General features: G+C 38.7%; 1 protein-coding gene across 5 annotated transcripts in view; it reads right to left on the reverse strand.

The window, feature by feature from the left end:
• Positions 1-6,812: 6,812 nt before the first annotated feature.
• Positions 6,813-24,442, reverse strand: part of LOC306849787 (E1A-binding protein p400-like) — a 42,105-nt gene continuing 24,475 nt past the window's right edge. For 4 of the 5 annotated variants that reach the window (XM_079385099.1, XM_079385100.1, XM_079385097.1 and 1 more), the window contains exons 28-52: positions 23,105-23,274; positions 22,639-22,835; positions 22,448-22,559; positions 21,996-22,289; positions 20,558-20,632; positions 20,333-20,467; positions 20,203-20,247; positions 19,693-19,843; positions 19,363-19,598; positions 19,078-19,251; positions 18,936-18,986; positions 18,725-18,861; positions 18,568-18,624; positions 18,317-18,395; positions 18,032-18,226; positions 15,883-15,928; positions 15,682-15,794; positions 15,281-15,473; positions 14,982-15,118; positions 13,146-13,364; positions 12,888-13,065; positions 11,011-11,144; positions 10,767-10,910; positions 10,531-10,584; positions 6,813-8,522 (exon numbers count right to left, since the gene is read on the reverse strand). In XM_079385099.1, coding sequence (XP_079241225.1) covers positions 8,175-8,522; positions 10,531-10,584; positions 10,767-10,910; positions 11,011-11,144; positions 12,888-13,065; positions 13,146-13,364; positions 14,982-15,118; positions 15,281-15,473; positions 15,682-15,794; positions 15,883-15,928; positions 18,032-18,226; positions 18,317-18,395; positions 18,568-18,624; positions 18,725-18,861; positions 18,936-18,986; positions 19,078-19,251; positions 19,363-19,598; positions 19,693-19,843; positions 20,203-20,247; positions 20,333-20,467; positions 20,558-20,632; positions 21,996-22,289; positions 22,448-22,559; positions 22,639-22,835; positions 23,105-23,274 — 3,674 coding nt within the window. In that variant the 3' untranslated portion in view covers positions 6,813-8,174. The remainder of the gene's footprint in view (positions 8,523-10,530; positions 10,585-10,766; positions 10,911-11,010; positions 11,145-12,887; positions 13,066-13,145; positions 13,365-14,981; positions 15,119-15,280; positions 15,474-15,681; positions 15,795-15,882; positions 15,929-18,031; positions 18,227-18,316; positions 18,396-18,567; positions 18,625-18,724; positions 18,862-18,935; positions 18,987-19,077; positions 19,252-19,362; positions 19,599-19,692; positions 19,844-20,202; positions 20,248-20,332; positions 20,468-20,557; positions 20,633-21,995; positions 22,290-22,447; positions 22,560-22,638; positions 22,836-23,104; positions 23,275-24,442) is intronic. The other variant, XM_079385101.1, reaches the window with a different exon arrangement.

Genomic DNA, 24,442 nt, shown 5'->3' on the forward strand with positions numbered 1-24,442 from the left:
ACTATGCTTTCAAAATAGTGTGTATTTTATAGTGAAAACCCTTACACCATAGACTTTCATTGTGAGTGCAAACTCAATTTTTGCCTAAGGGCGGTTTAAAATGATTTTCTGTGGTAATTGACAGCATGTCAGAGACGTGCTTAGCTTGTATTGAACCCAGAACATTCCCTTAATATATCTAATGTAGTAGTACAGCACCAAAAAAAGAAAAAAAAGAAAAACTGTTTAACACGCATCCAATCAAATGAACCACCAGGAATTGCTCTCTACATCGCTGGCTCTTTAAAAACAACTCTGACAACACATTTTTTCCCAACAACGGTCTGTCAAATCATGCTGAATAAGTGTGCTTGCCCCAGGCCTCTCTGGTAATGAAATTGTGAAATGGCCTGGCAAAATGAGACTCGCCTCTTCAAACACACATACACGCACACACATAACATACATGCACGGACACTGAGACACGTTCGCTACGGAACTAAATAAGATCAATGAGAGTAACTGAGAGTGCAAGCAGGCTCCATGAGATTTGACGCATGACCAATAAATAACATCCTACCGTGACACACACACACACACGGCTTGAAAAGAGCCCACTATTATGACACACAGAGAGCGGGGAGGGCCTCCTAACCTTTCACCTCCATTTGGCAAATGTCTGTGTTTGTGCATGTGTGTGTGTCACAGGGGTTTGTGGACAGAGGGGGTGCTGCTTAATGATGTCTACTTCCAGATAGTACTAAAATCAGATACCACATCACACACACTATTATGTGGGGATGTTTCTGCTACAGATCTTGTTGTTAAACATTAGCCATTTTTATCTGTCTGGCAGAAAACGTTCCCATAACACCGCTCTACAATCTCCACTCTTCCCTTGAACATCTATTTAAAAGTCAGCGATATTTCAGAGAAAAACCCCTGACAAACATGATCAGCTACTGTCAGCTTCATTTGATGTGTTTTAAGGAAGGAAGCCATTGCATGGAGTAATTCGGGTCAAGTGACTCTGGCTCTCTGCCGTTCCCTGGGTAAATAAATAACAATAACTCTAAAAATAACCCAAGCTCAAGCGCTACGATTTAGCCAAAACGAGCACACAGTGACAGCTTTATATGTGAGCTGAGGGATTATGGGAGAACTGAAGCTCTGATGAGGCAGATACTTGTGCGGCACAACTCATGACGCTCAAAGACATGTCTATCTCTCTCTCAAATGTAAAATACCTAAAATATGTACTTAAAATACATCTATTCCATATTATTCAATCCTAGTTTTGTGGAATGCAAGACCTGCACTGTGAATTCAAAGCTTTATTCACATTAGACCTCCCTCTCTCAAATGTAAAATTCCTAAAATATGGCCTTATATCATAAAATACATATATTTCCATATTTTTTAATCAGTCTTGTGGAACTTTAAATTCAATGCCCTTTTCACATTACAACAGCTTAAAACAGAAATTTCCAGAGGGGCCCTAGTACGTATTAAAATTATATTAAAGGTGGGGTAAGCGATTTCTGGACAAAACAAACACACCCCTACCCCAAAAGGGTCTCGCCCCTATTTTGATAGCTCCGCCCCACACATACGTAACCTATGCAACCCAGGCAACGATTAGTTCTGTGAAACAAAGGAAAACCAATGTTACACCGTGTCTACGCCAGACATGAGCGTCGAGAAAAAATACTATAGAAGTCGTTATAATCAGTGATGCTGTCTACATTGGATGCTGCCCAGTTCAACATGACAAATCTCCGACACAAAGCAGCGTTCTATTTATGACGTGCTGACACAAATTTCAAATGATTTTCAGCTGTCGCTGTATCGCATCCAGTGTAGGCAGACTTTAGATGTTGCGGCGCCACGTCTGGTGTAGATACGGTGTTACTAACCTATCGAGATTAACCTATTCCGCAGTCGTTCCATCCCCTGTTGTTTTCTCACATGAAAACACTTGTTTAGAGCTGCTTAACAGTGTTTGATCTGTGCATATTTCTCTCCTGATTCAGATCACTTTTTCACTGCAGAAAGCAATATTATAGACAGAGGACCCATATTAAAAATTAATTAGAAATTTAAAAATGATGAATTTGTTCCTTATAAACGTGCAGATTTTTGCTTCTCAATATATTGTTTAACTGGAGTCATGTGGATTATTGTGATGTTGTGCTGTTTGGACTCTCATTCTGACGGCACCCATTCACTGCAGAGGATCCATTTGATGAGCGAGGGATGTAATGCTGAATTTATTAAAATCTGTTTGATTGAAGAAATAAAGTCATCTACATCTTGGATGGCCTGAGGGTGAGTACATCTTCAGTTAATTTTTATTTTTAGTTGAACTATTCCTTTAAGTACCTTTATATCTGTTTATATTGATATAATTGATATATGGCTGATAAACACAAACACCACCACCACCAAAGTACATTGACTACACACCAAAATAAAACCTTAACCTTTAATTGAGGGTAAATTTGTAAACATTAATTAATGTATTAGGTATTCTGAACTAATGAGTTTAACTAAAATACTTTTACATTTATTAATTTTGTCAATCTTAATTATATAAATGAATATTAATGATTATCAATATACATAAATTAACATTAAACAATAGTAAATGCATAAATTAACACTAACCTAGATTAATAAATGCTGTAAAAAAATACTTGCTCATTATGTTGAAATCAATGTGACCAGAGAATATCTTGTTTGTTTTTGTCCTCATTTTATAAGTTGCTATGGATGGATAACAGTGCCTGCTAAATGAAAAAAAGTCATGCAAATGTTTGCATGTGCTACTAGTTAGACTGTGTAAACGTAAAATCTAAAACCTGCAACACAGATGAATCCGATCACTGTAGTGAGAGTTACAAACCTTTGATCTGAATCAGGAAGTAATAAATTACGAGAAATGTCAATGTAATGACGCAAATATATGAAGGCCAAGCTGTTTTCCCTGTTTTGAACAAGTTGTCGTCGTCCTCTATTACTTCATAAATATTTCTTAATGAATGTTTCATCCGCTTTTCCACAAGCCTGCCGACTGCAAAGCAGCTGTGTAGAGGAGGATTCCTAAGAGAATCGTTTTTCTTCCCATATCTTCATATATTAAATCAACACTGTTAGACTATATTTCCACTGTGACTGTGTCATGACTTAATAGTATGAAGCTATTGGGTGAATCTCACAGGCTTTCATCTCACGTCTGAGCTTGAAAAAAAAAACACCATTGCATTATAAGGCCGTCTGAAATGCATTCCCATCACACTCAGCGCACAACTGACCACATTATTCACTGTTGCCTGTCATATCATTATACACACGCACACACACATCAATGCTGTACAAATCATCATCCCACACATGCAGCCTAATGTATAGCCAGCATGAGGTTGTCATGACAACTCACCTTTGAAGCCTTAGATCCTGTTGATCTCAATGAGGTTTTCCCTGAAATTGTCCTCCAGGAACAAGCATCTATCATGTCCTGTGGGGATAATAAGCTGTGAAACGTACATAGACCAGTGTAATTTCAGCAGCTTTTTTCATAAAGACTTTTTGTTTGACTGCATGTGGTTAAAAGATTTTTCTTTTATGCCAAAAATCATTAGGATATTAAGTAAATATCATGTTCCATGAAGATATTTTATAAATTTCCTACCGTAAATATATCAAAACTTAATTTTTGATTAGTAATATGATAGATATGAATGACTTAGATAGAACATCTTTATGTCTTAACTGCTATTTTTTTTTAGCATTTATTATGTTTTTTCGAGCATTTTTTTACAAATAAAATGCATTGTAACTAGTAAGAAGTCCTAAAAGCACATAATATTTGTATATGGACTATCCACCACACCTGCTTCAGGAACCAAATTTGTAAGCAAGAAAAAAAACTTGTTAGCAGCACATTTCTTTGACCATACAATAGTATTTAAATATTTCATGCTTTATATCAGGTTTGAAAATATATAAATGCTTTATAGCGTTATATCAGGACAATGATATTTTCACCTAACCAGACCCTACCTAAACATAACTCATAAACCTGTGCAAAATACTAGATTTACGTAAACATGATTGGCCGATTGATACATCTTCAGCTAGGTTGGGCTCACTACTCAGTGGTCAACAGGTTTCACTATATTAAAGAACATTTTTAAATAGTAGAGGACACTTTGGACCTCACAAGTATAGTCAAACCTGTACAACCAATACACACACACACACACACACACACACACACACACACACACACACACACACACACACAGCAGCTTCACAATTCATGCTTGGGGTCATGACTGTAATTTTAAGCCTTCTTTACCTTATCTTGTACCACTAAAGCACAAAAAAACATGTTAATTACATGTTTGCTCAAAACTAGTCTTACAAAACGAGGAAATGCACTGCCCATTCACAAAACATAACAGGGAAACGCACACCTACTCACACAAATGCAAACTCAACCTCTGCCCACATTAGCAGCACCGCCGGCTGTAAACCTTCCCTCATAAACAGCACTGGCTTTCTCACTGCAGTCGAAATACAGAGGAAAGCGCGCACATTTGACACACTTCTGTAGGTTTGCTCTCTCTCTTTCTCTGAACTGCAGTGTTCAAAGACTCGTGTCAGCCGGAGAGAGATGCAGCATCTGACAAAGCCTTACCAACATGCCACCCGCACCAGGGAAAATATGTCAGTGGCAATAAACACATCTAGAGCGCGCGGATACACAAGAAAGAGAGACTGTGGAACAAAGCTGCCAAGCTTGTTCCCATGTCGCACGCTTTAAAGTGTCATCAAACGAGCTCTGCGGGTGATCTGGGTTAGTATGCAGTGCGAATGTACCTGTCAAATCTCTCTTGGAATACTTGATTCTGATTGGTCAATCGCGACATTCAGAAGTCAGACATTTATTAACATCTACAGTCGTTCATGGCAACACAGTAACCTTCCGCTCATCTATTTTCATCTGGGTAACGATGACCGTCAGATCTGGAACGACATTTGCTCACCCTTATGTCGTTCCAGATCTGACGGTCTTTCTCTTTAGTCACATTTACTGTTGCTCAGTAAAATTTTGCAGGATAAATTGTAGTTCCGTAAGAATCCACGTGATCTGGAATTTTGCAAAAAAAAAAAAAAAACAAACAAAAAAATGCGGTCACTTTAATGAAATTTCGCCGCTAAAATGTTCATTGTCTATAGTCAATAGTATAGCGCCAGCTTTCTTTCAGTCAACATGGAAAATTAAAGAAGGCCTTTTAGTTGAAACAGCTGCAATATCTTTGAGGGGAAATCTTTTGCTCTCAAAAGGAATTCTGTTGCATGGATTGCTATTGTAATGAACAGATTTTGCCGGAAAAATTACAACTCAAAATAAAAAAAAAAAAAATCACAGAGCAACAGTAAATGTGACCATACCTTGAGGGTGAAATTTTTTTCCCATGCAGATTTTGCATTGGATTCAAAGTTTCAGATGAATTTGCAACACATGAATGACCAACAGAAAGCTGATTGGTTTTAAAGTGATTTTAAGGGATAGTTCACCCAAAAATGAAAATTACTCACCCTCATGTTGTTCCAAAACCAGTAAGACATTCATTCATCTTCGAAACACAAATTTAAATTCTCTTTGATGAAATCCAAGAGCTTTCTGACCCTGCATTGACAGCAACACAACTTACATGTTCAAGGCCCAGAAAGATAATGAAGACATCGATGAAATAGTCTGTGGCAACAGTGGTTCAACCATAATTTTATGAGGCTACGAGAATACTTTTTGTGCGCAAAGAAAACAAAATAATGACTTTATTCAACAATTTCTTCTCTTCCATGTCAGTCTCCGACATGAGTTCAAGAGAGACCCATGGCACACGAGTGTGCAAGTGGTGCCTTGTGCATCACTACACTGTTGACAGCAGACAATGCAGATTTTTTCGCTAATGTGACCACTTTTATGCAGAAACACGATATTTTGAAGAATGTTGGTAACCAACATTTTAGTGACCTGTACAAGACTACTATTTTTGGTTTTAAAGTAATATACAGTAAATCAATACAGGTTTATGTTTTGCATTGCAAAAGTTGCTTTCACAATTTCAGGGAATTGCTGTGCAGTTGCCAGTGTGTTGCTCTTTGGTTATTAAAAGTCAGATGTCCATTCCTTTTATGTCCAATTACATGGGAAAGGAATAACATACCCTCTGCTCAGCAAGCAATATGATTTGAGGCATCACCCATAGCACAAACTGTGTGAGAGGAGTTAAATTAAGGTCTTGTTCCTAATCCCTGACTATAAGCAAAACTAATAGTGATGTTTAATTTGCAAACACTACTACTTTGCTTCAATCTGCAATTACACAAATGATCACAAAAACTGAAAATGAAAGAGTGCCCCCTATGGATTACCCAATATATGAACACTAGTCAAATCAAAGCTTGTACAAACTTCACCTTGCAGTACCAAACTACTAGAAGATCTTTTTGTAAGCTTTGTGGCTGCAATCAGTATAACATAAGCTACTGCTAAAGATGAGAACCACTGCTGCTGGAATAAAATGTGTTTTTGTATTGAGCAGGCGAGATTCACAATGCATTATCTTGCTGAAATCCCTGTTGGTCAGTGTGCTGACACATATACTGCACTCAGCAAGTCCACACACAACGTACAGGAATTTATATCTATGGACTCCAGGCAGAACGCTGACTTAATGTAATCCGAAACCCATCTAAGACAGCTTGCTGAATAAAATACAAATACGCATCCAGACAAATAAAGGCAGCATAAGCCAGACATGTGTAAAAACATAACACTTTATACAAGTAGGCTGAAAAGAAATTCAATGAATACACAACTACTTTACAAATACAAATGCCGTTGTCTCCCTCCCGAGTTATTTACATGTGTCCCTGACCCAACAGCAATACAAAAAGACGTATTTATGACCAAAAGCCCCAACATTATATGATTTAGATACACAGAGGGGAAAGTCTTGATTTAAGTCCGTTCATCACTGATAGCAGGCCAACGTAAACACTCTAACAGCCAAGCTGAGGTCTGACTCAACTGACTAATGGTGACATTGTTCATAACTATGCATAAGAAAAACGGAAATATTTCACAGATGTGTTTTCAGCGATGACATTTCTTCCAAATCGAAGTTGGGAGGGCGTTACTTCCCACAGCTGCCGCTACCATGAAATGGCTACAGCGCAGGATAGTTTTTCTATTAATTTACTGTTAAATCACAAACTGAATTGTTGTACCACTTAACACAAACATTTCACACACAAGTACACGTCACTTGACAGTTTTCAGATGGTATCTATCCATGCAGCTGAACTTGTGTATATGGTGGCAAGAATTCGTTTTAGGGGAGTTTCATGATACAAGCTAATATATTCAATTCTTCTACAGAGAGGGAGCTTTTGAATGGGTCACATATATCGAACTAAAGGTAGTTTGCCATTTCTACAACCCAAAAGGATGAGTTTGGTTCGCCGAGCCTTGCTAATCTTGATTATCGTCATTCAATGCTTAAATAAAGAGATATTTACTGACACAAACAGCAAAGGGACAACAACACCACACCTATTAAAAAAACATTGGGGACAGACACACATATAATTCAACTCGTTGAACATTATGAATAATGTTGAGACGACCTGCCAAAAGAGTTCCTGGCACGCCAAATGAAGTGTTGAAGTGATGAAGCTGATGGCTATTGTGATCCAAACACACCTGATCCATGACCTTAAGGATGTGATGACGTTAAACACTGTATAAACAGCGCAAATAGCATGGTAGAAAAAGTACAGCAAGCATTTAGTGGCTCAGTAAAGAGTTCAATATGAAAATGAGCCATCATACTGTTTTAAAGTCATGCTCGACTCCTGAGGAAGGAGCTTCAGTAAATAAGCTGTAAAAAAAAAAAAAAAAAAAAAGATTGCCCATACAGTGAGGGCCATTGGCAGAGTGATGTTTGATTAACATGAGACGTGGTTAGCTTGAGTGTTGCTTCAAATTGTAAAAAGCTCAATCCAGACTGTCAATGATGAGTTCCTGTATTACAAAGGGTCAGTCTTTCCAAAACAAATGAAGGGAAAAATAAACAAGCCCCAAGTTGTGCCCAAGTACCTTCTCCTCCAATCACTCTCTAGCTGCCACCGCTGGGTTTGGCAGGGGTTTTGGAGCGCATGGCGGCCCCAGTGCGGGTGTTTCCTTTGCCCTGCTGGGGCTGTGGGGTGGCAGCGGCCTGCTGCGCTGGAGACTCAGAGGCGGTGGTGGCCGCAGCACTCTGCTGCTGGGCCGGGCTGTGTGGTGGCGGGGTCTGGATTTGAGGGGAGGCTGCTGCTGCCGTAACAACCTGCTGCTGGAGGAGCTTCTGTTGCACCACCTGTGCAGTTGTGGCGGTGCCTGTGGGGATGACCTGCACCTGGGCCTGTGCTGAACCTGCTGCGGGTGCTGTCTGCGTCAGGGCCACTGTCTGAGGCTGAGCCTGGATCTACACATACAAAATCAATTCAGCTGTCAGAATCAGGAGTTGCAATAATCAAAGAATATGAATATATATATATATATATATATATATATATATATATATATATATATATATATATATATATGCACACACACCAAAGCTGATCAAACATACAGTGAAAATCAATAATATTGTGAAATATTACAATTTAAAAGAACTGTTTTCAGTTACACTTTATTTAAAGGTGTCCTTGTTACTGTGTAATTATACATTTAAGTACAGAGCAATATTAATTAACTACAACTATATGGTTTGGGTTAGGATTAGGTTTTGGCTTAGGGTTACTTGCATGTAATTATGTATAATTTATTGTTATTATAATAGAGTACGTGTAATATGCGTAACAAGGACACCTTAAAATAAAGTCTTACCCTGTTTTCTATTTTAATATATTTTAAAATGTAATTTATTCCTGTGATGGCAAAGCTGAATTTTCAGCAGACATTATTTCATTCTTCAGTGTCACATGATCCTTCATTCTAATATGCTGATTTGCTGTTGCAAGATAGATTTATGATTATTAGCAGTGTTTAAAACAGTTGTGCTGCTTGATAATTTTGTGGAAACATCATTTAATGAATAAAAATGTAAAGAGAACAGCATTTACTTGAAATAGAAATCTTCTGTAACATTATAAATGTCTTTACTGTCTCTTTTGTTCAGTTTAATGCATCCTTGCCAAATAAAAGTCTTTTAAAAATTTGTACAGATCCCAAACATTTAAATAGAACTGTAGTGTATGTTAATTATATATATATAAAAGAAAAAGGCAAGTAATGTTTAGGGATGGTTACCGAGAACCGGTATTTTTTTGGACCAATACCGGACTACTGATAAGCTTCAGGACAAACGATACCGTTATCGATACTTGCGTTGTTTTTTTTCTCCGTATACTTCAATGTTAATGATGAATTAGGAGCTGCTGCTTGACATTTTCCTTCACTGAATTATGTGGCCGACTAGCATGTGATATCCATGCGCATGTGCGGTTTGTGTTTGCGTGCAATCAGTGGCGGTGAAACATTCGAAAGTGTCAGCTGAGCTCACATTACAAAACTAAGCGCCACCAGTGTCAGATGCAATATATGTAGTAGTGTAATAGTGAACAAAGGAGGCAACACCAGTAATATAATGAAACATTTACTAACAAAACACAACATCTACCTCAAGCAATGCTCTGTATTTACTATGTCTCCCGGCTCCAGCTCCAACTGCAACTCGCGACACATTCACATCAAATGTTGATTCAGGGGTAGAGTTATACTCACGAGACACTGCACTTATTCGCAATCACAAAAGTACATTATTTGCGTGTGTTTAAAGCCTTGCCGGTTAAACATTTCATTCACGTGCTGTTCTGACATCCGCTTATTCAGAGCATGTGCACCTGATGCGTGCGTACACTAAAAGGCCGGTCAAACAGCACCTGATTACTTAGTTATCATCTGATTGCGCTAATACTGTCAAAACACACAAGGTTTACAATGTGGGTAACCAAACAGTTGCTGGTCCCCACTGATTTTGATAGTAGGAAGAAAAAATTAATAAATATGGAAGTCACTGGGGACCAGCAACTGTTTGGTTTCCCACATTCTTCAAAATAACTTATGTTTAACAGAAGAAAGAAACTGATTCAGGTTTAAAACAACTTGAGAGTGAGTAAATGATGACACAATTTTCATTTATGGGTGAACTATTCTAGAAGAACTTTAATACAGTTGCTAAAGTTCAGCAGTAATAAAATTTAACAAATTTTCACATATCTTTTTGCACCAAATAGTATCGATAACAGTATCATTATTGGTATCGATAAAATTTAAACTATATCCATCCCTAATCATTTTAGAGGTGGAACGAAATTAGGAACAAACACAAAGAAAGGAATCAAGGTCATTTTTGGCTTCATGTTCACTAAAAAGGCACCAAATGAATTTAAGCAATCAAACACAAAGTACAACACTAAAACACTTACCTGTTGAGGTGAGGATACTATCTGCTGCTGAACTATTTGAGGAATCTTAGTGACCTACAAGAAGAAGGGAAAATCACTACAAAGCCGAGCTGGGCACTAATACCACACACACACAGATATAAAGCACTACATGGCACTGCACATCAAAATACTTGCATTCTGATCACACCACATGTCAGGCTTTGCACTTAAGCGCATGCTAGAGAGGTGCTGGCTGTGAGAGCCTAACTTCTTACCTGTATCTGCTGTGCAGATTTCTGTGGCTGTCCGATGGAGGTGGTGAAGAACTGGGTCTTAATGGCGGGCTGAAGTGGAGTGGTGGCGGTGTATACTTTCTGCTGCTGTTGGGATGTGGTCTGAGCAGCCTGCTGCGTGCCCAGCTGAACAGAGAGATAATGAGAGAAAGGAGAGAGGTGTTGAAGGGACATTTATACAAATAATTATTCATTAAAAAAATAAATCACGTTGGCTGATTGGTACCTTTTGCTGCACCGCAGCCTGTGTTTGCTGTGGCTGTGCTGCCTTCTGGACCGCAGCGGCTTGTGCCTGCTTTTGTCTGTGCAACAGCTGCTGAACCTGCTGCACCTGGAACGGGTGGGTCACCACTTGACCACCTGCACAAACACACACGCTTCAGTCTACAAGAGCCCCTGAAAGGTTGTTACTGACACCGAGACGATGTAGGGGAGTAAATATGGCTGTGCAAATAATCGAATGCAATGATCATGCGCATCTCATCAGTAAAGCCGGTTTTGTGACAAGCTTTGCAATATCGCGTTCATTATCGGCGATGTATCACTTGTCAGTGAACTACGGCTCTGTGTAGTAAATGCAGCTCTATCTGAAAGCAGGTGACGGAGATTTACTAATAATCACAAAACCGGCTTTACTGACGAGATGCGCATGATCATCGCATTTGATTATTTGCACAGCCCTACGAGTAAAGAAATCAAGCATCTCCACTGTTGATTCATGGTCAGAAACGCTGCAATAAACGATCTTTCACCATTTACTACAGTCTTTGTAAGCCTCTGTCTAATTGATCAGGTTTAGGGTGCTTCATAATAAGTTAGTGAAATGTTTAATCCCTTAGAGATTCATGGGTAGGGTTGGGTATCGTTTGGTTTTGTTTCGATACTGGTGCCAAATTGATACTTTTAAAATGGTACCAGTGCCTAAACTGATACTTATATAAATAAAAAGCCAATAATTGCTAATAATTTACTAATAATTGGATTGGCCATTAGCACTAAATACCCTCGCACAGAAAATCCACATATCCAGTCACAGAAGTAGCAGAACTCATGAAGCTCCAGGGATATGGACAAAGGCATTGCTGTAATTGAGTAAACAGAAGATATAAACGTTTTGAATGTTAAAATACAATAAACACTCGACTATGACAATGTATAGTTTATCTGTGTTATTCAAGCCATCTCTGGTATTTTCATAATAATTAAGTATATTTATAATCCATTGCTAATCGATGTATTAGAAGCCTATGGCGTAGTAGCTTAGCTAGTTAATGGAAGGCTACCTGGTGCCGGCAGAGCAAGTGTAATTTCTGCATTCACGCGCTCCTCGGATGCTCTCATTTCCTGAGTTGTGCTTTTAAGTCGGAATGTGAAAACAGCACACTCGCGTTACTACAAAGATTTGTTGGACTTATATTATTAGAGCTTTCCGAATTGAGTTCACGTGCATTTTCTCAGTCGGGAAATAATTTTTCATGTGCGGTGCCGGTGATGATGCTTCTTATGTTCGTTTCGGAGAAACAAAGGACAAATATTTAAATCGATCGCTCAGGCATGGCACCGAAATCTGCATTCTGATTCGGTTCTAGTACATACCGGTTACATAGGTACCGGGTTTCAGTACCCAACTCTATTCATAGGCCACATGCCCACTGTTTTTGATAAATTAAACAGGCATAAATGGCAAGTTTGAAACCAGTTAAGTGTTTATATATTCATTTAATCAAATCACAGCCTGTGCAATTTGACAATTATAGAAAGCCATAATGCTCCATTGATTTAATTTTGATAAATTAATTTTATTTTAATAAAATATTGTGCAGCCCTACTTGTGAACTCTGGGTTCACCTTTTACATTCACGAAATACCCAATATATGGAATACACAATAAGCACTTACAAAACCATGACTAGTCTAGTCATCAGTATATACTATATTATTATTTATTACTGTTTTGAATTAGCTTTTATGCTATGCTTTTACTATGTTTTGTTCATTTCTATTTAGATTTATATTTCAGTTTGTTTAATTCCAGAGGAGATGTGTAACGACACTGCTAGTGTAAACCCTTTTTTCAGTCAGTCTCCTAGTTTCAGTCTGTACCTGTTTTCTGCGCTTGCCCAATGGCAACGCTAATGCCGGCCACAGTGACAGGAAGAGTCGTGACTCCGGCAGACGAAACCACAGCAGGAACTGAGACGACAGGAGGTGGTTTGGTCAGAGTCACCTGAGCAGTTTGACCCTGCTGAGCTTGAATGGGTCCTGGGGCTGGGACACGTGTCTGAATGAAAAGGCACATAAAGAGTTAATGTGCATTCAAGTGTATGTGAAAGGGTTAGTCTAGGTGTGTACTGTGCTTACCAGTCTGGCCACCTGTAAGTTGGTGACTGTAGTTCCAGCAAGCACAGCACCTGCTCTGGGCGCAGTGACTGCCGCTATCTGAGGGTTGGACGTAGCTGCCGGTGTGGCATGAACCTGCTGTGGTTGCGGAGTAGATGCAGCCTGCTGACCTTGAGCTGCAGCTACCGCCGCCGCAACCTGCTGCTGGGCCATCTGCAGTTTCTGCTTCTTCAACAACTCCTGGAGAGAACAGAGATATATGCAGATATTTACAAATGACTACTAATCACTATATTTTTCAAACACGACGGCTTTCTTCTTTTGTGAGGGGGTTTGGTGCCATGGCATTTTTGCTTCCAGGTGGAACGTTAAAGAACACAACACACACGTCTCCCAGAAATTCTGTATAATCTAACCAATCCGACGACGACTTCGAAACTCCTGAAGTGTTTCCAGATAAGTGTGCCATATGCATCAGACGTCGAGTCTGAGGCTGAGACTAACGTTCTCTAGGCTCCATCACGCAGTGAGTTGTTGCCCTGCCTCATATTTGTCATCTATCAACTGTATGAAATGTCAGATGAACCCACTTAGGTCTGGGGCGGGGCAAGTGCAATAAATGCGTTTATAAATTTAACGAGTTATTTTTCACGGTAATTGATTAATCTAATTAACGCCTTAAATTACCAGCCCTACTTAATACACAGATCTAATGCAGTTTCTTTCCCAGCTGATTACCTTCACAGACATAAATGACTGTTTTTTCGTGTGTTTTTAACATAAACTTGTGTGTATTTCACAGTTTAAGCTCAATAAGACATGACAGACAACTTACTTTATTACTCGCGTACCATGTGACAGCCGCTTTCTGTGCATGAGCTTCGGATGTATCAGACGTTTAAACTGGTATGGCTTTAAAACGCATGATTTCAGCATGGGAGACACGATAATCAAAACCAAACAGATGTTTTTGACAGTACATGAGGTACAAGCTGTAAAGGCACAGCCATATTCTGGAAAAGGGGGCAGGGAGCAGAAGTTCATTAGCATTTAATCATATAATAAATGGTCTGTGGGGTCTGTGAAACTTCAGACACATTCTGGAGATACCGGAGACTTATATTACATCTTGTAAAAGGGAAGTAAATTATAAAGCAATTATTTTAATCTAATGTTAATATTAACATTACTGCTTTTCACATTTTTCGGCCAATCAAAGAAGTATTAATCTGTTATTAAACTAGTGGCAGACCAATATGTAACTTTATGATGGCCGATACGATATGAGAGTAGGGTGGCTGATGGCAGATATAAAGCCGATATACACGGGATTACACTCTGATGCATGCTGCGGTTTTATTTATTTACATAGATTTATTATGCTGGAGAAAAAAAAACAAAAACAAACTAAATCAACAAAAATAATTAGATGAAAAATAAACCTATAAAATAACATTTATACTTTTTATACACAATTTTTACTTTTGACTCTTCAAATCATTTTTATAGCATTTTTCACAAATACAGAAATTTTTAAAAACATGACTAAAAAGGAAGTAAGCAACAGTGAAATCAGTAATCTGGTAAATCTAAATATTTTCTCAAATATAGACCAGGTAATGCTAAAATCAACATATCGGTCAACTGCAACTGTTAACTGTAGTTATGATTAATTACAATTGGAAACATAAAGGGCTAACTCTGGAGATGTCAAAAAAAAATATGGAGGACTGGTTGAGAAACACGTCGAGCAATACTGTAACTGCATTTAGACATCCTTCAGCTTATTAGTACCTCAGTATATGTCAGCAAAAGCAAAATAAAATATGGCATCCTCCATACTAAGAGTGTGTGTACCTGCTGTGGCTTTCCTACTGCTTTGATCTGTGGAGATGCAGCCTGTGGTGGTTGTTGCTGCAACTGTTGTCGGAGTTGTAATTGTTGGAATTGAGCTGGCGTGAGTGGTTTACCCTGAGACAACTGCATACCAGGAGCTAGAGAAGCAAAAATAATGGCTTAAGAATACAACGATGGTAGATAATCCAGCTAGATATGATTACACAAAAAACAATGCGGGAGTGTGACTCTCTGAATCAATTTTGCCACCAGAGAACCCAAAACACGCATGGCTTCTCTAAGGATGGCATTTGGTCTACCTGAAGCCACCAGCGTGCGTGTTTGGGACTGACCCGGAGTCAGATTAGTGGACACCACAGCTGATGCTGTCACTGGGGTAACGGCTCTCACGCTCTGACCCGTTGCAATGGCAACGACCTCCGCTGGGGCCGCCGTTGCAGGCACGGCTCTCTGCTGAGTGTGAACCACCTGAGCTGTGGCAGTTCCTGCTGACTGTTTGAGTAAACAAATATTTAACACACATAAACAGGAAAGAATGGTACAAGTCAGCTGAAAAGCAATTTCACAACAAAATAACAGGTCAAACTGAATATATTTTCAATTCTACACTTTCAATGTGGGCTTCATGTCACACTGCAGGCATGCTGTGACAAATCAAATCAGCTGCTAATCTATATTTCTGTGTAAGATCAGAACTCACAGGCAGGGCTCCAGGTATGACAGGAGACGCCAGACGTTTGTTCGCCTGGAACTGACCGGGAGGAACTCCAGCCACAGTGTTTACAATCACATTTCCACTTACTGTAGCTGTTGCTGAAGTTTAAATAGAAATATACATAGATCAGCACTTATATAAACAGCACTCACAACCACAGGTAAAAGCTGTGTAATGTGACAATACCTGGTTGGATGCTTGTGCCCACTGCAGCGGTCTTGATAGCTCCAGTCTTGAGAATCAACAAAACCCAAATAAGATCAACATACCTTACTGTATAATACACCACTCTTTAAAAATGTGGGGTCAGTAAGATTTTTTTTCTACTGAAATTAATACTTTAATGTGTATTAAATACTAGTTCTGTAAACTGATCAAAAGTGACAATGACATCTAATTTTACAAAAGATTTATATCAAATAGACTTTATTGTTCTTCTCTCTTTCTATTCATCAAAGAATCCTGAAATAAACATATCAAGGTTTTCATAAAAAAAATAAACACCACCACAGTTTTCAACATTGATCATGATAAGAAATGTTTAAGCACCAAATTATTCTATTAGTTTGATTTCATGTGACACTGAAGACTGGAGTAATGGCTGCTGAAAATTCAGCTTTGCCATCACAGGAACAAATCACATAGTAATATAAATCTATATAAAACTGTAATATTACCATTTCAACTATATTATTTCACAATACAGGGCTCCAGACAAAAAAAAAAAATCGAGTAAGAAGCCATTAGCTCCTATAAGAAAAAAACTTGTATAAAAAAAAACTATATAACTGCATGTTATATATATATATATATTTTTTTTTTTACACATTTTAACATTTCAATCATCCTGTCATGTGTTTACGTCTCATCTTTTTATCCATCTTGCAGTTGACCTGGGAATAAGGTTCACTTAAAGTGGTAACTAAGCATCTTTTCCAAATTAACAGTCACAAAGAATAGTTTAATACACAGAATCTGTACCAATATCATGGACCATAATCATCACTTGGCCACTGAATGTAGTTTGGGCTCCTCCTCAATGCATCCTATAAATGTTGTCATATGTCTTTCACCCATCCAGTCTGTTTTTCTTCATTAGGAACATGCAGTCTTGCATTTCTTATGTAGACAACAAGTATAATTAAAAATATGAAAATGCAATAGCGCATAAATATAGCAAAATGCTCCTCTTTATAGTTATTTTTCTAGCTGATTGACGCCGAATGATTATTCTTCTGAGGTAAATGCATTATTATGTGGCAATGTTCACAAGCTTTACACGTTTTCTGCAGTTTGACAGAATCAGTGATTACATGAGACATTTCAGTAAGTTGTACTGTAGGTTCTCTTATAAAATAGCCGATCTTTTGATGTTAATACATGTTCATTTCGTACTATATTAGCAAAGAGAAAGATATAATGGATTCACTTGTTGCTTGAACGGAGGCGCTAAAGCGATCGCTCCTGCCGCATTAAAGAGCGCCAAAACCGTATTTATTGTTTGAATTTCGTTATGAATTTGGCATAATTTTTAAAGCTGATACTTTGTTTATTAAAAGGTAACAAAGCACAAAGCTTATTGCGATTACTGGACAGGAAGTACACAGGCTAATAAGAAGTTCATGCATTAACAGAACACGAGATATAGACTAGATCTTGATAACAAGAAGCCAAATTAGTGATGATTATAAACGAGAATTGTTAACGATATTGCCACACAGCTGACTGACAGATTTATCTGTTGTAATTTGTTCAAGTTGTGCATGAAATAGACACTGTTTTTCTGCACTTTCACTTGCACGTCTCCGTCAATTCAATTTCTCTTTTATGCTGAAAACTGTGCTGCATTTAGCAGGTGTGCCATCAATGCTGTTGTGCGGCAGAGACGAGGACTGTTTGAAACTCTTTTTTCCACTAAAACTTTTGATGCGTATCTTCTTAGTTTATTATGTCAACATAACAAAAGATGTGATTGCAAAAAAAAAAGAAAAAAAAAAGGAAAAAGGGCATTGCATGCAAATTTTTAAGTCATAACACGTAAATATATATATAGTCGCCAGTAGCGACCTCAGCAAAAACTTCACTTGCGACAAATGCGACCATTTTAGTAGCAGTCTGGAGCCCTGCAATATCAGAGTTTTTATTTTTGATCAAATAAACTTAGTAAGCGTAAGAGCTCTTTCAAAATATTTTTTTAAATCTTCCTGACCCCAAACCTTGGAACAGTCGTGTATACATGAATAATTAGATCTTCATCTTGGGTAATCTAGAGCTAAATACAGGTGTACGTAAGGTCCAGTGTGATATTAAACATGCAGTGCTAAAGGAGTCTAACCAGTAAAGCGGTGTTGGGGACTGCTGCTGCCCCGGGTTGGTTGGGCTGGGGCACTCCCGCCGTCTGTGCAGCCGCTGCAGTGGCCTGTGGCTGGGCTTGAGGCTGGGCAGCAGCTCCCTGAGGCTGGGCGGCTCCTGTAGTCTGCTGTTGTTGTTGCTGGGTTAACTGTTGAGCCCTCTGCTGTTCGGCTAGTGCCTGTGGCAGCAGAGGATTAAGGCAGAAGGGTTTAAGATAAAAATGCAAAAAAAAAAAATATATATATATATATATTTTTTTACATCTCACCTTCTTCTCTTTAGCAATTCTCTCAGCTCTCTGAGAGGCGACCTGGATAGGAGGCAGAGGCTTGTCGTAGCTTATCCCGCTATAAATCACAAAAGAAAGAATGAATTAGATGCCGTTTATGTGACTAAAGGTGTACAATATATTAAACACTTATTTTTTTTTATGATGACTTTCCAAACTGGCTAACATTGGAAGCAGATCACTTCAGGGCTTTTTTTGTAAAAGCAAAGTAACACGTCAAGGGTCAATACCTCTCAGCCAGCACAGAGGCATGCTTAGGATTCTTCTGGAATGGATTCATGCCCAGTCTAGAAACAAGAACACCAAAAAAAGATTTTTTGCTTTGATGAAAGCATTCTGCCAGAATGTAAATGCAATGTTTGTGTGTTGGACACTGCCTGCACATACAGTGGTTTTATCGGTGGGCTCCTCTTGCTAGCAATGATTTTCATCAGCTCAAAGCGGTTGTTGTACAGCTGGATCTGGGTGGCATTGTCATCCTGTGTGTAGATCTGACATGTGCGCAGAGGACGACTATTCTTGGACTGCACAAAAAAGGAAGTGTTACCAAGGAAACAGCTATTAATATGTACTGAATTACTATTATTTTTTTAAATACCTTATAAATGCTCTTGGTCTTGTTCTTCTTAGGGTTAGCTTCATATATTAGCTGTAAGACAGTTTGTATAATTACGTCAAAAGGATAATGTTGAAGAAAATAAATGAAAGAACAACCACATGATACTGGTACAATCACTCACTTTGCCCTCCTCTCTGGGAATGATAACATTCTCATAGCGGTTACGACATTGTTTCGGCGAGCGGTAAATTCTGCTACATGAGTTGACCACGTCGCTCACCAGGTCCCAGTTAGGAGTGTGTGCTGGAGACACGATGGTCAGGTTCAAAGGAAGCTCCAGTAACTGCTTCACAGCCTGTGAACACAGAGAAAAAGGCAGAATTACAATCGTAGCTTATCCATGTAACACACAACTGTGAAGTTAATCATAGGCAGTGATAATGCAATAACGTGATGAATCACGAACCTGTAGCAGGGCCCAATCCTCACTGATGAGCCACTCAGGGTTGTCCTGCCCAGCCTCCATGGCTGGTTTGAGCAGTGAGGGCAGCGGTTTGGCAAAGGGAGCCTGTTGCTTCAGAGAGAAGTTCTTCTTCTGGTCTTTACCCTCCCGCCTTACTTTGAGAAGACTGGCCTTATCAAAGAGAGAGCGTGGAGGAATCACTGATTCGCCATGGCCCTTCTTTTTCTTACGTCCCAGAGCTGACAAGAGGGGGGAAAGGGAGAAAAATAGAGAATTTAGCATGCGTTTAAGCACAGTAAGTTCAGACTGAAAGCGTTTCTTGATCAGTCTTACCTGACAGGTCCATGTGTCTCTTGCGCTCTTTGCGGACATAGACTGGGGGCAGTTTGGATTCGGGCATAGGAGCAGTGTCATACATGAGGCAGATTACAGAGTCAATGTAGATATCGTTATCATCCTGTGGAGGAGTTGGGGGAGTCCACAGCTACAGAAAAGACCAACAGTAAGAGTTATGAATCAATTTTCATGCATCTTTAAATAAATATAGGGGTGACTCTCACCGAACTCATCAAGAATTTTACCCCAAAATCAAAATAAACACATTAAATAATGTATTTAGCTTTATTTAGCTACCCTTTAGATTGCTGGCATTGGAATTTTTTTTGATAATAAGCACATTTTCATCTTAATTTATTTCATTACATTCAGTCATTATGCAAAAAAAAAAAGAGACTTAAAAAAATAAATAAATTGGGAGTAAAATGTGATCTAGACATGTTTTGGAGAGATTCACCCAAAATTCTTCCTTTAATTGTCTTCAGGAATGTGCAGTCTTAAACTTACCGGCATTATTTCTGTTTGTCCATCCTCATTCTGGAACACATACTCCTGTAAAGTGGAAGGGAACAGGCTATCAAATCTACACATGACGACATCACTTCCTACTGAAAAGAACATTAGAATATATTTGTACCATGTTGTATGCGTCCTCTCTTGTGTAGGTGAACAGATCCTCCTCATCTTCTAGGATCATTTGCTCCGTTTTCTCTACCTTTAATTTCTGTTGCTGCTGCAGCTCCCAGCCTCTCTTAGCAGCTTCTATGCGCTCCTGCAATTCACACAAACATTGACAATTAAACATTCTGTATCATAACATGTAGTCATAACATGTATTGTAATATGTAAAAATGTTTTGTACCTTTATAACCTGTTCATCTTCACTGATGTGCAAGTACTCCAGATAGTGCAGTGCGTATCTCTCAATAGGAGTCAGCTAGACAAAACACCAAATTGTGGTCAGAACCACTTTTTTTTTAAAGATTTTTTTTTTTTTTTGAGCAAGGAGAAATTGTTCAAAATTGACAGTAAAGACATTTATAATGTTACAAAATATTTGTATTTCATATAACTGCTGTTGTTTAGAAATTTCCATTCATCAAAGAATCCTGAAAAAAATTATCACAGCTTCCACAAAAATATTAAAGGTCATATGATGCGATTTCAAGTTTGCCTTTCTCTTTGGAGTGTTACAAGCTGTTAGTGCATAGATAAGATCCCTGAAGTTGCAAAGACTAAAGTCTCAAACCCAAAGAGATATTCTTTATAAAAGTTAAGACTCTGCCCCGCCTTCCTAAAACGGCTCATTTAAACACGCCCCCAGGTCTACATCACGGTGTGGGGAGATTTGCAAAACACCGCACAAATGTACATGCAATGAAAGAAGGCGGAACTTTTATTCTCGCTGTAGTATTGCTACTGCCGCCAGCGCCAGCTGTGTTTTGTTGTGAAAGCGAAAGTACTTTGTTTGGGCTTCCAAAAGAGGGCACAACTAGAAATCAGTGGTTAAGTTGTATTTACAACACTGTTCCAGAACAGTTCAACCCAAATATTAGAGTATGTGCACTGTGCAGCACATCAAAGGCTGTTTCTATAAAGTGGGGCAATTCCAACTTTGCAAGGACTGTCTGACGCTTCTGACTCAGCCTGTAAGTACGTTTCTGCTACTGACTATTCAAACGCGAGTTGAGTAGTGTAGAGTAGTGTTTGTTGTTAGTTGTTTCTCCGATCACAAATGCAGACGCAGTCATTATAATCAGTAATTATGTCCCCACTGGATGCAACAAATGCCTAGTTTATGATGAGTTTTATTGTTTTTGTCATCGCGCCACAGCATCATAATACGGTGAGGGGCGTAACGTTTCCGTCTCACACTTGAGGTATTTGGCCAATCACAACGCACTGGATAGCTGGCCAATCAGAGCACGCCTCGCTTCACAGAATGCTGAGCTTTGTAAATATCGACGCGTTTCAGAAAGGCGGGGCATAGAGGAGCAACAATTATGTACAGTATGTGGAAAATAATGCGTTTTTTTAACCTTAAACCACATAAACACATTACATTATACCAAACACACAAAATAATGTTCTTTTTAGCAACATCATATGACCCCTTTAAGTAGCACAAACGTTTTCAACATTGATAAGAAATTATTTACGAGCATACTGTTTTCTTTCAAAAACCGTAGTGTATAAAGTTAAATTAACAGAACTTGCATGTTAAATAACACAAAACCAAAAGTTTATGGTTGCATGGTATAAAAAGCACATACATTTTCTATAAATTTCAATAACCTCACCTGCTCCATGACTGCCGCCAACTCCTCTAACTGTGACGCCTCCTCTCTCACCCCTTCCTCCACATCCATCTCTTCTTGTCCCACCACTTTATCACTTTTCGTGTCTACCTCTGTCTCCTTGACCTCATCTTCATACTGGGTTTCCTTTCGGATGGTGTTCAGGGCCTGGATGTAGGGTCTGGCCACGTGAGGGGGGATAGATTCGGACGGGGATGGCTCCTGGTGGAGAACCACAAACTCCTCCACCTTCTCTCCAGAACCAGCCTCCACCTCAAACAGATCTTGAATGGTGCGCTGTGAATGTCCAGCACATATTTATAATGTGAGCATCAGGCTCCGTTCCAAATTCTAGAGAGCTGCCTCATTGTCTATTGAAACGCAACCTCATAACTGGCTAGGTTTTGAAACAGTCCCTCAATGTCAAAAGCAACAGAGATTGCATGTGTGCTTACCTGTGTTAAAAAGGCTAGTGTGTAATCCTTGCCCTGCGCAGCTACCTCTCGTATAAGGTCTTTAGTGCCATTCTTTAAGAGCTTCTCCTCAATCGAGTTCCCGCTCTCCAACCTGACAGAGCACAGTGTCAGTAAAAAAAGCTGACAAATATAATCCTGACAAGCAAAAATATTTAATTAATCAGTCTTACCTGTAGATGTGGATGTCTTTGGAGCGGCCGATCTTGTCACACCACTCCTGTGTGCGCAAGTCCATGCTGGGATTTAGGTCTGTGTCGTAAAACACAATGGTATCTGCGTCAAACACACTCCCCATAGCGGAGCAGCAACGATTGGTCAGGATGGTGCAGAAGATCTGTCTGTTGCGGTTAAACCTCTTGACCTGCTCCTGAAAGTGGTCGGGATATGAGGAACAAGATGAATCCAGTATTGCATTTTCAGTACAAGAGGATCAAGATGAGATGTTTGTGTGTTGGTGTTGATAGCACTTCACTGATGTGTAAGCATCATTTGAGGCGCTGTGTGGAACTGAATCCAACAGGGAGGGAGAGCGCTCACTCATCTGCCCTTTAAATTACAGCCCAGAAACCCACACAGCCTCAGTGGGACATGGACTTGGCCAGGGCAACAGAGAATGTGTTACTCCAGGTGTTTTACCTGTCTCTCCTCCAGTGACAGACTCTCATCCAGCCGTACATAGGTGAGGTGACGGTGGTCTAAGAAGGCCTCCAGTATATCCAGCATGCTGGTCATCTGGGTGAAGATCAGCACACGCCTGTTCTCAGCGCTCAGCTTCTGCAGCAGGATAGACAGCGCCTCCAGTTTTCCTGCAAAAAGATACAGGAACATCAAAATTTATTTCATTATACCAGTTTTATTTAGTACTTTTTATTTATTTATTTTTTTTACAGCCGGTTGCAGAATCTGACAACCATGTTAAATTGTAAAAAAACCAATGGCATTCTATTATTGTGATATTATCTAACTCAGACACAAAGTGGAATATAAGTGGGTAATTCTTGACCAGAACATAAAACTTGCTTTATACTTTATACTGATATTTACGAACTACAAAGCCGACAATTATAACACATACACTTCCGTTCCGAAATTTGGGGTCAATAATTTTTTTTTTGTTTTTAAAAGAAATCTTATATTCACTAAGGTTGCATTTATTTGACTATGTATGCAGAATAAAATGAGTAACATTGTGAAATTGTATTAGAGTTTAAATAACTGTTTTCTATTTTAATATATTTTAAAGTATAAATTATGTGATGCAAAGCTGAATTTTTAGCATCATTACGCCAGTCTTCAGTGTCACATGATGCTTCAGAAATCATTCTAATATGCTGATTTGGTGTTCAAAAACATTCTTATTATTATCAATGTTTTCAACATTGATAATAATAATAATAAGAGATATTAAAAAATATATATATAAAAAAAAGTTACAGTCTTTAGTGTGACAATCAATTTAATGTGTCCTTGCTGTATTTAAAAAATATAAAACATAACATTTAAAGCTTCAGTCCGTAACTTTTTGCGCTCTAGCGGTTAATAAACAGAACTGTGTGCGTCTTGCGGAAGATCATTGTACCCGGAGATACTTCTCTCTGTTTAAGTCTATGACGAATGACGCAGGTACTGTGCTACTCTGCGGCGGTACCTACCCGAACCAGTCTAAAACACAGTTTGGAAAATGGATTCATGGTGTACTCGCTGATTATATAAATTTTGAACACTAAAAAGTTAAGGACTGAAGCTTTAAGTAGAAATTATATAAAATATTCCATTATAAATAATATAAAATATATATAAATAATATAAAAAATATATAAAAATCCAAAAACAAACCCAAATTTTTTTAATGGTACTGTAAACGACAGAATGGTAACTATATGATACCATATTGGGAAATATACTTACATGTATGCTTAACTGAATATCAGTAATAATTGTGAAATTTAAATCTGAATGTAACAGAGCTGAGAT

The sequence above is a fragment of the Barbus barbus genome (assembly GCF_936440315.1).
Source record: "Barbus barbus genome assembly, chromosome: 29".
NCBI classification, from domain to species: domain Eukaryota; kingdom Metazoa; phylum Chordata; class Actinopteri; order Cypriniformes; family Cyprinidae; genus Barbus; species Barbus barbus.